The 18,388-nt window shown below is 36.0% G+C and overlaps 3 protein-coding genes and 1 long non-coding RNA gene across 5 annotated transcripts in view; 3 read left to right on the top strand and 1 right to left on the bottom strand.

Annotated features, from left to right (window-relative positions):
• The window catches only part of HOXB3 (homeobox B3), an 81,340-nt gene that overhangs the window by 1,914 nt on the left and 61,038 nt on the right, over positions 1 to 18,388 (top strand). Inside the window, exon 1 of one of the 2 annotated variants that reach the window (XM_077459766.1) lies at positions 14,409 to 14,522. The exons of the other annotated variant lie outside the window; for it this stretch is intronic. The gene's annotated coding sequence lies outside the window, so the exon portion shown is untranslated. Of the gene's footprint in view, positions 1 to 14,408; positions 14,523 to 18,388 lie in introns of those variants that run through there. 2 annotated transcript variants of the gene reach the window in all.
• On the bottom strand, positions 907 to 14,311 carry LOC143935706 (uncharacterized). The gene is made up of 2 exons (XR_013263573.1): positions 14,128 to 14,311; positions 907 to 1,361 (listed from the first exon to the last, which is right to left on the bottom strand). It is a non-coding gene; the product is annotated as an uncharacterized LOC143935706 (long non-coding RNA).
• On the top strand, positions 2,163 to 7,265 carry HOXB6 (homeobox B6). Its single transcript, XM_077459764.1, has 2 exons — positions 2,163 to 3,455; positions 6,133 to 7,265. The coding sequence occupies exons 1-2, from the start codon at positions 3,044 to 3,046 to the stop codon at positions 6,387 to 6,389; spliced, it is 669 nt and encodes a 222-aa protein (XP_077315890.1). The 5' UTR covers positions 2,163 to 3,043; the 3' UTR covers positions 6,390 to 7,265.
• HOXB5 (homeobox B5) lies at positions 9,233 to 14,011 on the top strand. Its single transcript, XM_077459763.1, has 2 exons — positions 9,233 to 9,968; positions 12,350 to 14,011. Exons 1-2 carry the CDS (start codon positions 9,449 to 9,451, stop codon positions 12,595 to 12,597), a joined length of 768 nt encoding a protein of 255 aa, XP_077315889.1. The 5' UTR covers positions 9,233 to 9,448; the 3' UTR covers positions 12,598 to 14,011.

Below are 18,388 nucleotides of genomic sequence, written 5' to 3'. Positions count from 1 at the left end.
TTTAGTGTAATTATTCTCTGATATTTAATAGTGACTTGTTTTCAGCTTTCCATCTGTAACAATTGATTGCAAAAAGATTATGGCTGATGACTGTAATAGCTATATTATATAACCCATGTATTTGTTTCTAGCAATATTATTACAATTTAGGCTTAGTTGTGTGTGGTGTTAATAACTGTGAAATGGTGATGATGATGATGATGATGATGATGGTGATGATGGTAATGATTATAATGATTATAAATATTTAAAAAAAACAACGAATAATTAATATTGTTATTATTTTTGTTAAAATTAATTATAATGTTATTATTTCATCATTACAAACTATTAACACTGCACACAGCTAAGCCGAATTATTATTATTATTATTATTATTATTATTATTAACAATTCATAAGGGTATTGTGACAATGGAAATGAAAAGACTACAGAAAAATTGCCATTGCATTGGAAGTCAGGCCTGGTTGCCTGTACAGGGGTCAGTGTATCTTTGTGGTTTGTCGATTATCTAAGCCTATAATCAGGAACAGACACTGCCCATTTCGGGTCTGTTTTTTTGCGAGTTTTCTTTGCAGTAAAAAAAATACAAAGCTTTCCAAAAGTAATTTTTATGGCAGCAATATAAAGTTTCCAAAGTGAGAACCCCCGCTGTGAACTCACTTCATTTTACTTCTAAAGAATGCAATGGGGGGATATGAACAGTTCCTGCCTGTGTACAGTTCACAGTGTTTGGTTGTAAAACGAGGGGGAAATGCCGCTTGTTTTAGTTGTTTTTGTTTGTTTTTCCTTTTTTTTTTTCTTGCTGATATGTGTAAAGTTCATTGAACGTTTGGCCATATTTGTACACTTTGCTGATCTTAAGGCGCAATATAACTTACAATGACCTTTAAAATAAGTTCCTAATTTTTGTTACATAGGTGAGTTTATTGCATAAGAAGACTTTACAAAATTTATAGTAACATCTGATGCATGTAACGGATGAAACAAAAAAGAAATTCTCACACTTTAAACCTTCCATTGAAACACTTTGTCGCCCTCTAGATTTTTTGTCGCACACTAGATACATTTCTGTACAGTAGACCGGCGCCACATTTCAACCAACGAAAATATAATTATTTTATCTTGTACTTTTTTTCCCCCATATCATTACTCTAAAACCCGGAGGACCCAAAGCTTTCCATCGACTCGTTTTACCCTTCGGTTCGATATTGTTCAGTTTGTCGCGGTGTAGGGAAGCTGTCGGAGGACCAGATGGGGGGAAATAGGGCGAAGAGTTCTCTTTGAAATGTACTTAATATAGCAATTAATCCAACAAAAGAGTCTTCTTATAGGTGTATGTGAAAAACAACAGAGTTCCCCTGTAATGATAAAAAAAAAAGTGGAAAAACACAAATTTATTTTACATTCAGATGACCTATCGACATAATAATAATAACAGCAACAACAAGGTAATATAATAATAATAAAAAATAGTAGTAGGAATAATAATAATATTAGAAATAATAATAATACTATTAATAATAATATTAGCAAAACTAATAATTATACTATTAAAATAAATAATAGAAGTAGTATGAATAATAATATTAGCAATTATAATAATAGTAATAATATTAGCAGCAATAATAATAAAAATAATAGTAATATTAAAAATAATAAGGACGAAGTTTATTTTACACTTAAATAATCCAACGATAGCAAAAACAACAACGGAAATAACGATAGCAGTAACAATATAAATAACATTATAAAGATGTATATCCAAATAGATGGATATAAATAGACAATGGATAGATAAATATATATATATATATATATATATATATATATATATATATATATATATATATATATATATATATATATATATATATATATATATATATAGATAGATAGATACATAGATACATAGATACATAGATACATAGATAGATACATAGGTATACATATGGATAGATACAAACAAATTATGTATAAATATATTTAGTGCTTTACACTACATACACAGTGTACACTATATGCCATGGTGTGTGCATTGTGCATTGTGCACATACACACATGCAACATATAATAGTGTGTATATTGTTTTATCATGTACTTTTGAAAATACTTAAAAAAAGAGGTGAATGCTAACTTTCACCTTTTTTATATGATTAAATCCAATACCTCATTTTTTAGCGTGTACCTGTCTATAGACAATCACACTCTTTCTCCTATTCGCTCCCTTTTGACATCCCCATCCACTAGCTGCCAGTATTTACTTTTCCCACATAGAAATATTTCAGCATTGCCCTCTATTCCCTGGAAAATAGGCAATTTTCAGCCCATAAATAAATATGCATGAGTCCCTTTTTTATGTAGATCATTGCAATCAGAGGCAGTCGATAAACCTATAATTCAGCCCTTGACCTGGGAATGAAGCCTGTGTAGCTGTGCTGTAGCTGGCAGCAGCAGCCATCCAATAGGCACATGCGGTCACAGCGATTTTCCAGCATTCTCGGTAGAGGACCGGATCCGATATGATCAATGAGCATCCCTGAGATTTTATTTTCTGTGAATCGATACAGTTTGTGTTTTGTTTTTGTTTTGTTTGTTTTTTTTACCTGATATTTTCTCAGCAGTAAGTCACCAAAGGAAACTGGTTCAATTAGTCCTTGGTAGGCAGGGAGTCTGACCAGGAGATCTTTTCATTTATGAAGAAGCCAGTGGTGTTTTGCACATTTATTGATATGTGTAAATAAATAGTTTTGATGCGTTTTGGTGAGGACTATTGGCTGTATTTGTGGAAAGAGGCTGCTGCTTTGATCAGAGGGGGTCCCTGGTGGAAGAGAAGCCCCTCTAGGGTGCTATTTCGCAATCTCAGCCGCTCGCTATTGGTCAGTATGTGATCATATGCCTCTATTTCCTTCTGTCCCTCACTGGCACCCGGCCATCCCCCTTCAGCTAAAACCCAATCTCCGATAAACTACTAATAGCTAAACCACTTGGACTATAAAACACAACAAATCATAAAGCCAGGAAGGACTACAGCCTCCTCCCAATGAGTTCCTATTTTGTCAACTCCACTTTCCCGGTAACTCTGCCTGGTGGGCAGGAACCCTTCCTAGGACAGATCCCCCTCTACTCCTCCGGCTATGCGGATTCTTTAAGACACTATTCTGCAGGCTATGGGGCCTCTGGAGTGCAGGAAAAGGGCTATGCTTCCTCTTCTTATTATCAGCAGGCTAATGGAGCCTACAGCCGGACAGGCGCTTGTGACTATGGAGCAGCTGGATTTTATAGGGACAAGGAGGCTTCCTGTACTATGTCCTCCCTGGATGAGCAACCTCAGTACAACCATGAGCAGCGCAAACCGGACTGTGCGCACACCAAGCTGCTCTATGAGGACCAGGACGACGCCAAATGCTCCACACCGGTCTACCCCTGGATGCAGAGGATGAACTCCTGTAACGGTAAGTTGCCTTTTACTTCTCTCTCCTGGTCACTCTACTTCTTCCCCCTACCAGAGCTATATAAAGCGCTCATAAATCACACAGGCTGCAACCAAACGTGCAAGTCTATTTGATACTATGCCATGGAGGCTCTGCGACTCTTCTACACATGATATGCGACTATTTATTTCACTAGGATTATGCTCAACCAAAACATTACTAAAGAGTTTCCACCCTTCCCACACATGCTTTTTTATTATTCCAGTAGACTCTGTGAGTCTTGTGTAGTTACATCAGCCGGTCCCTCTCTCTCTATTCTCTCTCTTCACCTCTCTCTCTCTCTATTCTCTCTCTTCACCTCTCTCTCTCTATTCTCTCTCTTCACCTCTCTATTCTCTCTCTTCACCTCTCTCTCTATTCTCTCTCTTCACCTCTCTCTCTCTCTATTCTCTCTCTTCACCTCTCTCTCTCTATTCTCTCTCTTCACCTCTCTATTCTCTCTCTTCACCTCTCTCTCTCTATTCTCTCTCTTCACCTCTCTATTCTCTCTCTTCACCTCTCTCTCTATTCTCTCTCTTCACCTCTCTCTCTCTCTATTCTCCCTCTTCACCCCTCTCTCTCTTTACACCATTTCCTTCCTCTCTCTCTCACTCTCTTTTTACACTTCTTTCTCCCTCCTCTCTCTTTCTCTTTACATCTCTTCCCCACTCTCTCTTTCTCTCCCTCTCTTTACACCTCCTTCTTCCCCCTCTTTCTCTCTTTACACCTTTTTCTTCCCATCCTCTCTCTTTCTGTCTCTCTTTACACCTCTTTGATCTTACTGCATTTCTTTTTCTCTTTACACCTCTTTGATCTCCCTCTCTTTTTTTCTCTCTTTATAACTCTTTCTTCCCCTCTATCTTTCAGTTTTCTATCTGTCTCGCTCTGTGCCTTTCTTTCTCTCACTCTTAATATAAATACACCTCTTTATTCTTTTCTCTACCATCCTCTCCCCCCCCCCCTTTCTCTCTCTCTTCTCTCATTTTCTCTGTCTTTCTCTCACTCTTATTCTCTCCCACTATTTACACCTCTTCCCATCTCTCTCTCTCCTTTCTTTCTTTCTTTCTTTCTTTCTTTCTTTCTTTCTTTCTTTCTCTTTTATTTCTGGCTCTGTCTGTTTCTCTCTCTTTCTCTCCTTTTCTGTCTCTCTTCCTCTTTTATTTTCTCGACCTGTCTCTCTCTCTTTCTCCCGCTCTCTCTCATTTCTGTTTCTCTCACCCATTGTCTCTCTATCTCTATATATTTGTATACCTATTTCTCTCCTTCTCTAACCCTCTCTTCCTTACTTCTCCCTACCTGTTATCTTCTTTTCTCTTCTCTTCTCTCTCTATTTTCTCCCATTCTCTCTGCCCTCTTCCTTCCTTCTCCTTACCTCTTTTCTCTCTTTATTTAATTTTCTCTGTCTGTCTGTCTGTCTGTCTGCCTCTCTGACCCCCTGTCTCACTGTCTCTCTCTGCCCCCTGTCTCTCTGTCTGTCTCTCTCTCTCTCTTTCCCCTTCCCTGTCTCCCTCACTCATCTCCTTTATGTACACATTGATATGAATGGCTATATGTACCCTGTACATGTACATTACTTGCATTTAAAGAGATGCCTTACAATTACCATCAAAGTTTACAGTAATTAAGCAGCCCCAAGAGATAATTTAGACAAGTGACTTATCATCAGTTTAAAAGCATTTTCCCCACTCAAGTCCAAGACTGAAGGGGTCCCCACATTTCCTCACTGTATGTGTGTGTTTGTTTTTCCTTTCAAGGCTGGACCTGCTGCCCATTAGTCAGAATATAAAGTGCTGAATCCATTAATACACAGCTTGTGACGATCAATAGATTTCATTATCACTTAAATGATCAAATCTATTATTGTAACCGCTTGGAGCAATCCGAGGGACACCTTGATCTATAAGAGAATACCAAATATTGCTTTGCACTCACTGACAGCACTCCGATAAGAGCAATTGTGTACTTTTTATTCTTTTTTTATTTATTTGCTTTTTTTTCTGTGCATGTGTGTTGCCATATAACAATATATATAGAGAGAGAGAGAGGGAGAAAGAGAGAGTTACTCTCTCGCTCTCTCTGTCTATCTTTCTATCTATCTATCTATCTATCTATCTATCTATCTATCTATCTATATATATATATATATATATATATATATATATATATATATATATATATATATATATATATATATATATATGTAGTTATGTTAAGCCTTTGAGCATATAATAGACAATTTTACACTATTCATATTATCACTAATACTTTTGCAATCTCATATAGATTTATTAGATATCTTTTACTATGGTAATGGTGAACTCTGAACATGTCATGGACATTTTTACAGTATTTACATACTATATCTATCTATATCTATCTATCTATATATATATATATATATATATATATATATATATATATATATATATATATATATATATATATAGACAAAGCCCTTTGCACTTGATCCTGTTCATATTCATAGCCATTAAATTGCAATCTAATGTAGTAGCCTGTGTTCCAGCATACACATAACTCCCAAGACTTAAGTCATTGTGAGCTGTCACACTGCCATCCAAAATTCCTTTAGTAAACAGCAGGAAGTGGAGTGTGGGCCAGGGAAAGGGCTGTGTTTTCTAATCAATGTTCCTTTGTGCAGGTTCAGTTTTTGGGCCCAGTGGAAGAAGAGGACGACAGACCTACACCAGATACCAGACTCTGGAGCTGGAAAAGGAGTTCCACTTCAACCGCTACCTGACCAGGAGGCGCAGGATCGAGATCGCCCACTCCCTGTGCCTGACTGAGCGACAGATTAAGATCTGGTTCCAGAACAGAAGGATGAAATGGAAAAAGGAGAGCAAATTACTTAACTCTTCTCTTCCGAGTGCAGGAGAGGACGAGAAACCCGCAGAGTGATCCACAGACAGCACTATAAAATGCACCACAATCCTTGTACCTTGAATAAATTATTGTTGCACACAGGACTAGTAAAGAACAAAAGATAGTGACAGATTATCTGTATTATTATTACTACCTATATGTCTGACTGTCGTCGGCCTGCAGTACTGGAATACTATATATATATATATATATATATATATATATATATATATATATATATATATATATATATATATAGTACGTTTCCCACAATGCACGATTGCATATTTTGTTGTCTATTGTATTTCTATGCCTACTGAAAAAAATAAGTAGAAATACTACCTAGAACCTAATTGTGAAATGTTCTATTTTTATTAAGTTGTTTTGTTATTTTTCACTGTGTTTGTGTGTATTTTTTTTTTAAATTCTGTATATTTGTAGTTCTATTGGGGATGGGCCTATAGTGACAGGACATGACAGCTCTCTATGGTGACGGGAAGCAAAGCGTCCCTTGCAATGGAATATGCATCTGACATGTCCAAAGCGTAGTTCTAGTAGAAGCACAACTAGTTTTATGTCTGTTTTTTGTAGCCCAGCACCCATGGGAATTCAGACTGACCAAACATCCGTTCTCATTAAACACTGGCTTTGTCCCTGCACCCCCCCCCCCCCTTACACTCAAAATGAGAGGTACAGTAATAGAAGGAAGAAAATGACTGTATCAGCTCAGCGTCTGAGCAGCCCTCTAATCTAATTCTCTCCTTGCTCAAAACATGAAGCTTGTCTGGGATATTTTATTAAATGTTGTTGACAATGAATACTTGTGGTTATTTTCTCTGTATATTTAGCATCATGGATTAACATATCATATGTCTTCTGGGAATTAAAGATTGCGTTTCTATAAAGAACAAATGTGCAATGTGCTTGTCTTTTTTTTTTGCGAAATGAACAGCAGCTAGTCTGACCAATCCGCCTGCTCCTATGCATTGGGTTTGAATTATATGTTATTTTTGGCTATTAGCAAATGATGCTAATTCATAATTAGATGATCATATTTTGCAAATCCTCTTTTAAAAGGAGTCATGTCATCAATCAGTCATTCTTTTCGACCTAGGGAAATATTAATTAAAACTAAGCACAATTCATCGTATATCCAGGCACCTAGTTCAAGAGCAATTTGATGTCTTTTAAGACATTCGGCCCCTAAGAACTACATTTGACTTGCTTTAAAGGGGAAAAGGTTCAGATTTGATTTATTGTCCATGTAAAACGGTTCATTGTATCATTGTATGATCGATTTATATAGATGAATGTGTGTATATTATATATATATATATATATATATATATATATATATATATATATATACCACTAACTATTACCACTATATACTATAACTTTGATGAAGAGCTTTCACAGATTCAGAAAAAAATAAATATAAATATATATATATATATATATTCTGAATCTGTCTGTGAAGGTTTACCAGGTTATGGTATATATAGTAGTATTAGTTGGTCTTAGTTACCTGGACTTGTCTATAATATATATATATATATATATATATATATATATATATATATATAAAGAAAAGTGAATTGAAATGAAAAGAGAGAGAGAGAGAGAGAGAGATTGTTTATGTTTTATTTTTATTTTTTATTTTTTTTGTTTTCTTACTGAATCTATCTGTGTGAAGGTTCTCATACATCCAGGTTATGATATATAGTAGTGGTAGTTAGTCTTAGCTAACTGGACTTGTGTGTATATATATATATATATATATATATGTGTGTGTGTGTGTGTATGCATATGTGTGTATAGAGAGAGAGAAGGAGAGAGATTGTTCATTTAATTTGAAAATATTTTATTTTTTTTACTGAATCTGTGAAAGTTTTCATTTATCCAGGTTATAGTTTATAGTAGTAGTAGTTAGCTCAGTTAACTGGACTGGTGTATGATATATATATATATATATATATATATATATATATATATATATATAGAGAGAGAGAGAGAGAGAGAGAGAGAGAGAGAGTGTGTTTTTTATTTTACTTTATTTGACTTATTTATTTATTTTTAATTTTTTACTGAATCTGTCTGTGAGCGTCTCCTTTATCCAGGTTATGGTATATAGCAGTGGTAATTAGTTATGGTATATAGCAGTGGTAATTAGTCTTAGTGAACTGGACGTGTGTATAATAGAGAGAGAGAGAAAGAGAGAGATAGATAGTTTATTTTATTTTATTTATTTATTTATTTATTTTTTTTACTGAACCTGTCTGTGAAGGTTCACATGTATCCATGTTATGATATATATCGATAGTAGTTATTCTTAGTAAACTGGACTTGTGTATAATAGAGAGAGAGAGAGAGAGATAGTTTATTTTATTTTACTTTATTTTATTTATGTATTTATTTGTTTTCTACTGAATCTGTCTGTGAAGGTTTTCATTTATCCGAGTAGTAGTTTGTCTTGGTTAACTAGACTTGTTTTGTATTTTACTGAATCTTTTTCTATAGCATTGTTTCCAGTGCCTATTTTATTACCCATATACCAATGATCTATTTTAGGTTAGAGGTAGAAGCCTGGGATCATGATTCCGTTGTCATATCTATAGTTTATCATATCCTATCATATTATTACCATATCATATTAAAAGAACAATTATTTAGATATCACTTAACAAAAAGAAAGAAGGGCACCTAATGGGTTCCTTTTTCAGGGTGTGTACCCAGCGGCAATTCTCCGAATTTCCGGTAGGTGGCGCGGTCTGCTAACAGGCAGAGCCGGCGTCCCAGGGATTTTTTTTTTTTTTTTTTGGAAGCTGTACATCGACTTGGGCCTAACGATTCTCAGATCGTCATTATTTGTAACCATAGAGCATGAATTACCTCTTGAGGTCATCAGTGAGAATTTACGACTGGTCAACAAAAGCACGTGATTTCCAAACGCACCCACACCCCCATATTTGGCCGCATACATAGCTAAAAACCAAGTACAGTTGCATTGCTATAATTCATGAATCCATCATAAATCGTAAGGCACGGGGTGATCCACAAATCAAGCCTCCTAAAAAAAAAAAAAAATCACCCCAATGAGTTCCTACTTTGTGAACTCGTTCTCAGGGCGCTATTCTAATGGCCCCGACTACCATGTGTTAAATTATGGCAGTGGAGGCAGCAGCAATGTGAACGGATCTTACAGGGAGGCAAGCAACATGCATCCCACCTCTTATGGCTACAACTACAATGGTATGGACCTGAGCGTCGGCCGGGAAGCCGCTTCTTCCAGCAACCACTATGCGGACAACTCAGGAGGCTTCCCCGGCCAGGAGAGCAGATTCAGAGCCTCCTCCTCCTCCAGCTGTCCCCTCTCCTCCCCAGAGTCCCAGAGCCTTGGAGGAAAGGGTGAGCAGGTCCCCTCCGACCCAGCTACCTCCAGGAGCTTCACAGAGGTGGAAGAGACCAGTGTATCCTCAGAGCCAGAAGAGGGCACCCCAAGAGGAGCCAACACGTCCAGGGCACAGCCGGAGAGCAGCCCCCCAGGAGCACCCAACACAGACGGACAGAGCCCACAGATCTTCCCCTGGATGAGGAAACTGCACATTAATCACGGTACCTCCAGCTTTTTAATTTCAATTTCATAGGGGGTGGTGGGGAAGGGGGGTGGGATGAGGAAGCTCAGTGTGCCTACTTTACCCCTTTAGAGCGCCTTAGAACACAGGGCAAGGGGACCGACACATGGGTGCTGAAATAAAACCCAACACCGGGTCGGATCTTGACATTAGATCAGTGTTTAATGTACTCTGATTGCATAAAGGGTCTATATTGTACAATTCTTGAATAAATAGACTGCAATGTGTGAGAAATATATAGCTCAGGCTGTCTACTCTCCCCCCCAGAGCCCCAGAGAGCACAGGGCAATGGGACAGACCCATGGGTGCTGAAATAAAACCTACCTTCAGGTTGGATTATAAAAATAGAACAATATTTAATGTACTCTGACTATATACAGAATCATTGAATATATAATATATTGTAGGGGGGAAATGTATATCTCAGTAGGTACCAACCTCATCAGAGCCCCATAGCACACAGAGGAAAGGGGGCAGACCCATGGCTGCTGAAATAAAACTCAACACTAGGTCGGATTTTAAAATTACAATCGTGTTAATGCACTTTGACTGTATACAGAATCATTGTGTCAATTGTATAAATAAAATAATGTAGTTGAACAATTTGTTTCTTAGTAGGTCTACCATCCTCATCAGAGCCCCATAGAACACACAGCAAATGGGCAGACCCATGGGTGCTGAAATAAAACCTAACTTCAGGTTGAATCATAAAAATAGAACAGTGTTTGGTGTACTCTGATTGTATACAGAATCATGGATATATAAAATATTGTAGATGAGCAATTTATATCTCAGTAGGTCTACCATTCTTATCAGAGTCCCATAGAACACAGAGAAAAGGAGCAGACCCATGGGTGCTGAAATAAAACCTAACTTCAGGTTGTTTCATAAAAACAGAACAGGGTTAAATGTACTCTGTATACAGAATCATTATGTCAATCATTATATAAATAAAATAATGTAGGTGAGCAATTTGTGTCTCAGTAGGTTTACCATCCTCTTTAGAGCCCCATAGAACACAGAGCAAAGGGACAGACACTTGGGTGCTGAAATAAAACTCAACACCAGGTCGGATCTTAAAATGACAATAGTATTAATGTACTCTGATTATGTACAGGATCATTATTATACTTAAAATGAATAGATAAAATGTAGTGTGTGAAAAACACGTAGCTCAAAATGTCTGCCATCCCTATCAGAGCCCCATAGAACACAGGGCGATGAGACAGACACATGGGTGCTGAAATAAAACCTAACTCCAGGTCGGATCATAAAAATAGAACAGTGTTTACAGTACTTTGTCTGTATACAGAATCATTATGATAATCACAAATACAATATTGTGTCTACCTGTAAAAAAAATGAAAAATAAAAAAATATGTCGTTGGTGAACAATTTGTATGTCAGTGTGTCTACCATCCATATCAGAGCCCCATAGAACACAGGGTAAATGGACAGACACATGGGTACTGCAATAGAACCCAACTCTGACTGTATACACAATCATCATGACAATCATTGAATAAATACAATATTGTGTCTACCTGTAAAAAAAAATACAGTATTGTAAGTGAGTAGCAATTTGTATGTCAGTGTGTCTACCATCCCTTTCAAAGCTCCATAAAACACAGGGCCATGGGATAGACCACATGGGTGGTGAAATAAAACCCAACTCTGACTGTATACAGAATCATTATGACAATCATTGAATAAATACAATATTGTGTCTACCTGTAAAAAAAAAAAAAAATACAATATTGTAAGTGAATAGCAATTTGTATGTTAGTGTGTCTACCATCCCTATCAAAGCTCCTTAAAACACAGGGCCATGGGACAGACACATGGGTGCTAAAATAAAACCCAACTGTATACAGGATCATTATTTTCCTAAAATAAATACAGAAAATATCGTGGATTACATATGTTTGTGTCTACATTCCTCATAGAACACCGAGCAATGGGACAGACAGGGTGCAGGAATAAAATCAACACCAGGTCTGCCCATAAAAATAGTGACTGTATATGTATATGTAATTCTTTGAAAGGATAAAATGTAGTGGATGATATTTAATGTATTTCCAAGGCTGTAAAATGTAGCTAGCATTGTCGGGAATGAATACAAAGTAATAAAGTGATGGAGCCTGGATGTGGTTTAATTAGACCAAATAAATAGAAAAAAACAAAACAAAAGAGTTTGTAGAGGAAAGGGAAGCTGTGTTCATGGATGAGCAGTCATGTGGGACAAGTGGATGGGGTGAAGGGCAGTTCAGGGAAGGGGAAGTGTGCTCCAGGTGTAGGATGATCAGGATTGTGCCTTTTGTTATTAATCCCCTTGCAATGGTTATCCTCCCCACCATACAGATATGGCAGGTCCTGATGGGAAGCGGGCGAGGACAGCCTACACCCGTTACCAGACGCTGGAGCTGGAGAAAGAATTCCATTTTAATAGGTACCTGACCCGCAGGAGAAGAATTGAGATAGCCCATACCTTGTGTCTGTCCGAGCGCCAGATCAAGATCTGGTTTCAAAATCGAAGAATGAAATGGAAAAAAGATAATAAACTGAAGAGTATGAGCCTGGGCACAGCAGGGAGTGCCTTCCAGCCCTGAGAGGGACACCATGCCCAGGACTCCTAGCTCCCAAAACTGGGAACACTTTTTTTTTGTGGCACTTGCTGTGGGGCACCTCTTGGCATGTCTAGTGTTCTAAGGACACATTTGGTGGCTCCTGGTCCAGGATTACACCCCATCTCCTCATCATTTCTAGCTGTGTTCAGTGCTCTCAGTCCTATATGTTCGTGACTGTAAAATACTGCTGCTTTTTATGGACTACATAGCATGTTTATCTGAGCTCTTAAATGTTCTAACTTATTTATAATGGATAATAATGAAAACAGGTGTTGAACAGTTTACATTTTTGTTTTTGGAAATGTGTTTATCAGTTGTTTTTTTTTCCCTTATGTTCAGGACAGGTGGTCTATGGATGCACTAAAATTCCCGTCTTGAAATGTGTTATTTCAATGTCAGGTCTGTGGTTATGCTCGCAAATTTTTTGCCTTTGCTAATTGTTCTCATACTGCAAGGTTAGACTCATTCTTATGTCATCAATACTTGTTGGGGGGAGTGATTGACATGTTTTGTCTATTAGAGGTACCTGTTATTGTCTGGCTGCCTGAGGATTTTGCCAATCCGTTTTTTTGTACTTGTATTAATGAGAATAATAAAAGAAAAAAAAAAAAACGTTTCTTCTGATTGTTGATTGTGAAAAAAAAGTGTCCCTTGTATCTCTGTTGTCATTTTTTTATAATTGTGCTAAAACGTGAGTGGGCATTATGTGATAAGTATAATAAAGTGGACAATAGGATAAAGTGTACAGTAGTCAACATGTTAAAGTGGATAAAATATAAGTATGATAAAGTGGTTAAAGTGCTCAATATGATAAAGTGGATACTATATAAGTATGATAAAGTGGTTAAAGTGCTCAATATGATAAATTGGATACTATATAAGCATAGTGAATAAAGTATAAAGTGGTCAATATGATACAGTAGATAAAATATGAGCACGGTAAATAAAGTATAAAGTGGTCAGTATGGTACAGTTTATAAAATATGAGCACAGTGAATAAAGTATAAAGTGGTCAATATGAGTGGATACAATATGAGCATAGTGAATAAAGTCTAAAGTGGTCAATATGATAAAGTGGATAAAATATAAGCATAGTGAATAAAGTGGTCAATATGTTAAAGTGAATAAAGTATAACTATGAAGTGTAAAGTGGTCCATATTTGAAAGTGCATAAAGTATAAGTATGATGTAAGTGAAGTGTAAAGTGGTGGTCAATATGTTAAAGTGGATAAAGTATAAGTATGATAACGTGTAAAGGAGACAAGTAAAATAAAGTAGATAAAATATAAAAAGTGTATAAGTATGATAAAGTATAAAGTGGATAAAGTATAAAGGGTACCAAGATATGCTTCATAATAATAAAGGCAAAAAAGTTTCTAAAAAGTTTCCAAACTCAGCACTTGTGTCCTAACTTTTGATAAACATCTATTCAAGCTAGTCACATCCTAAATAATACATTCTATAAATGATGATGTCTACAGAGACAGAAAAAAGTGAGGGATAAACACTTACCACACAATGTGCACTGTGTTAGGCCTTCTGGAGGACAGGGCAGGCTACCATCCCAGTCCCCATAGCTATTTTAGCAGAGGCAAACTACACCCAAAGTAGGTATGACATTTACATGTCAAATGGGTACGGTTTTATCTAGAAGTTACATCGTAAAAATGGCCCAGACCTCAGACAGATACCCCTCACTGGCTCTCAAAAGTCACGTGAGCTCCATAAACTTAGGTTTATGGTTTTAGGGAGTTGACAATGTACAATATATTTCACATTCTCCACAATGTTAAGTGACAGTTTAACTGGCTTGTGAGGGACGCAGCCAGTGAGTACACCAGCAGATGAGCTGCTACAGGGAATGGCAGACAGTGCAGGCTTCCTGCTCTCTGTAGAGGACATCAAAAGTAAGTTTTTTCTATATCCTTATCTCTCCTACACCCTACAGAATGACACATTCTTAACATTTAAATTCACTGGGCAGAAGACCGCCGCATTATAATGAAACATGATTAATCCTATGAAAATGGCACATTTAAAAAAAAAATACACAAGCGAAATGCAACATTTTTCACTCCTACCAGAAATGTTTTATTATTTGTTTATATATATATATATATATATATATATATATATATATATATATATATATATATATATAATTTTTTTTGAATATAGGTAATGTATTATTTAACTCCTCAACATTCATATATGATAGATAAGACTGGAGTGGAAACATGCAACATTGTGATTTGTCACTAATACAACATATCACAGTTTTCATAAATAAACACACAAAAAATTGTATTTGTTCCTAAAATAGGAAGAATTATACCAGTACGTGTGATGTTTGCAAATCATGTTTTTTTCTTATATCAATATAGATACGTTTTGGGGAATTGATTTGTATGGGATAGCGAAAAGCCATTTGTCTGCTCTATCTTGATTTTTTTATTTTTTTTTGGCAGCAATATTTGAGCAGTAAAAAAAATTTTATATAGAATTTATATTTGTTTGTGGAGACCAAAAAGGTAATATTAAAAAAAAATGGTAATAGTGTCAGTGTTGTCTGTAACGTTATAGATACAGGGGAAAAAAAAAAGAAAATCACGAAATTTTGCAGACATATGTAACATCTGTTGTGGGCTTTGGGTCCTGTTCTCAAAGTTCACTCCACTTGTGTCATGAGAAATGGATTTGTAGGGAATTGCAGATGACGAATAATCTGAAAGGGTCGTTTGGAGAGTCAGATTACAGCTGGCTGGGGGTAGAGGGAAAAAGGGGGGGTCACTAAACTTGGTATATGAATTCATCTGCTTTAAAAATATTTGTAAATTCCACATATATGTATAAATATTATGTGATAGATAGATAGATAGATAGATAGATAGATAGATAGATAGATAGATAGATAGATAGATAGATAGATGCACATATATAGAAGAAAGTCCAAATAGGGTTGCAGCATAGCAGACAAAAATATAAAATACCAATGATAATAGATAATAATATAATATGTTTATATTTCTCTCTCTCTCTCTCTCTCTCTCTCTCTCTCTCTCTCTCTCTCTCTCTCTCTGTGTATATATATATATATATATATATATATATATATATATATATATACAGTGGTATTTAAAAAAAAAACAGTATAAAGCCCCTATGCACAGTAGTCAGGAAGTGAATGCAGCAGGGGTAGGATGGGTTGGATTGGGTGGTAGGTGCTGCACTCCAAGTGGATGAAGTGTTTTGCAGAATAAACAGGAAAGCAGGGATATGGCTGTTTATTGCTTTATAACTAATGGCATTTTTATGACTGATTTAAAATATATATCTATAAAAGCCTATTTTGTGCTGAGTAGTGCAAATAGGTCTCAGATGTTTGCTTTATTCTCTAGAAAAGATCTAGAATATGTGAATGTTAATAACACACATGGACACATATACCCTACTTCTGGTAGAGAAACCATATCTATCTGTCTATCTATCTATCCAATATATATATATATATATATATATATATATATATATATATATATATATATACATATATATATAACACATCTGCAGCTTGATCAGGTTTTCTGGTAGAAGAAATTCTTCTACAAATTTCTGCTATGAATTAAACAAGATATGTTTATTCTGCCAACCTTAATAGAAATAAATAGGTTGTATTAATAAAGATGAAGGAAAGGGTGAGGAGTGTTCGCCCAGGACTTGCACTGCAGTACTGCGCCAGCTCCCCTGCATGAGAACATCGCAGTGCGTCACTGCCAATGCACCAGCTCTTTGCACTTTTCACCTCGCAGCCTGTTGTATGGTTGAACCCTCGTTCACCTTTCCTACATGACTTTGCCTCCCAGAATTAACATTTCTATAATTACCAAAATGTCTCTCTCCCCCCCCCCCCCCCCCCCCCCTCCCTCCTCTTAACTGGAGAAAAGTTTGTGAACTGAAATGTGTGCACTGTTTTATTTGCTTGTGAGGTGATTGAGATCTGGTAAACGATTTAATTAGGAATATCAAATGAAAAGCAAAAGGGGCACAAATGAGTTGAAAAAAAAACGCAGCTATTCTAAACGATTAAATCGCCATTTTAGCAGTATAATGGGGTTTGCATGCTGAATGGGAGAAGCGGTGCACATACCCCATCAATTATTCATAGAGAAAAGGGATCATTGCGAGGTCAGCAGTCTGGTGCAAAGCATAGTACCAAATACTGTTCAACCTCCTCTGCCAGGAAGAAGCACACCCACAAGGGGCACTCTGAAAACCAGATTAGAGGATTCTGCTTCCCAACTGCAGCTTATATCAGTAAGCATTGCATATATGTGTGTGTCTACATCATATATATATGTGTGTGTATGAACAGCGTGTATATATATATATACATGTATGTATGTCTCTCTCTCTCTCTCTCTCTCTCTATATATATATATATATGATGTAGACACACACATATATGCAATGCTGACTGATATAAACTGCAGTTTGGATATCTGTCTGTCAATTTATCTATCTATCTATCTATCTATCTATCTATATATATATATATATATATATATATATATATATATATATATATATATATATATATATATATATACATATACACAGTGTGTCTGTGGTGTGTGTGTGGTATAGACTGCTGCAAAATAATATTTACAGAAAAAAATATGTGGAGTATTATTCATTACTTTTATTCTCAATTGAGCAAAAGGTTTTCTTAATGCCTAATATCAGGAATATTTTACTACAATCTGATCCTGCCTAAATAAATTAAAAAGTTAATTCTTCATCAATGTTGTTGGTGTTTGCAATGAAACTAGCACTTGCACTACCCTATAATGACCAGCAGAGCCCGCTTTAGACCAAGTTCACAGACACTGCATAGCTACCAGCATTAGCTGACCGCTCACTGGAAGGTTACTCTCTACAATTCTACACATAAGGACACATAAAATATATAAATATAGTTGTACATTAACATATAGATATTATATATATAGAGAGAGAGAGAGAGAGAGAGAGAGAGACAGCTACTTCAATATTAAAACATGTAATTCAACAGTATAATAACTATTTAGAGAGAGAGAGAGAGAGAGTTACTTCAATATTAAAGCATGTAATTCAACATTATACATATATATATATATATATATATATATATATATATATATATATATATATATATATATATATATATATAATGAATTTTTTCACCATAATGTATTCAGCTACTGTAATTTAAATAACCAGTCATTAAGTAATTACGCACAGGCACTGATGACAGTACATTGCTGAATAATAGCCCTACGTGTTTTGCAATCATATATTTAATTCGGGGTTTTATTAATAAAATGATATTGAATTAGTGGGTTGAGGAAAGCAGGATCCAGGGACAGAGAAGAAAAAGATGAGGACACAGAATGTGTCTGCCTGAGCCCCAGGGCCGCCTGACAGGGCTTGTTAGCACCATATTATAGTTCATGAGGTCAAGAAGTGGAGGGTCAAAAGTTTAGGCTGTGTGTGAATCATTGCTGTATTGAACCAGAGCTGGAGCTAAATACAGCCACTCACTGGAGCATGATCCTCATACTATACATCCAGACTGTTAGCTGGAATTGTGCATACACTGCTATAGCTATAGAAGAGGTGTGTACACAGTGTAAGAGATAGATTTTCTATTTCGAGGTTAGAACACACACAAACTCGTATTAGAGCATTCCACTAACTGCTATAAATATATACCGTTCTGCAGAGGTGTGTAAAC

The sequence above is a fragment of the Lithobates pipiens genome, unplaced genomic scaffold (genome assembly GCF_037356315.1).
Source record: "Lithobates pipiens isolate NorthernLeopardFrog02 unplaced genomic scaffold, aLitPip1_a1.2 Scaffold_28, whole genome shotgun sequence".
Classification (NCBI taxonomy): Eukaryota; Metazoa; Chordata; class Amphibia; order Anura; family Ranidae; genus Lithobates; species Lithobates pipiens.
The sequence above is the reverse complement of the archived record's forward strand: the minus strand, read 5'-3'. Positions and strand labels throughout refer to the sequence as shown.

Coding starts and splice junctions, on each gene's coding strand:
- HOXB6 (XM_077459764.1), top strand. CDS start 3,044: ATGAGTTCCTATTTTGTCAACTCCACTTTCCCGGTAACTCTGCCTGGT. Junction 3,456..6,132: donor GAGGATGAACTCCTGTAACG/GTAAGTTGCCTT, acceptor TCCTTTGTGCAG/GTTCAGTTTTTGGGCCCAGT.
- HOXB5 (XM_077459763.1), top strand. CDS start 9,449: ATGAGTTCCTACTTTGTGAACTCGTTCTCAGGGCGCTATTCTAATGGC. Junction 9,969..12,349: donor GAAACTGCACATTAATCACG/GTACCTCCAGCT, acceptor CCCACCATACAG/ATATGGCAGGTCCTGATGGG.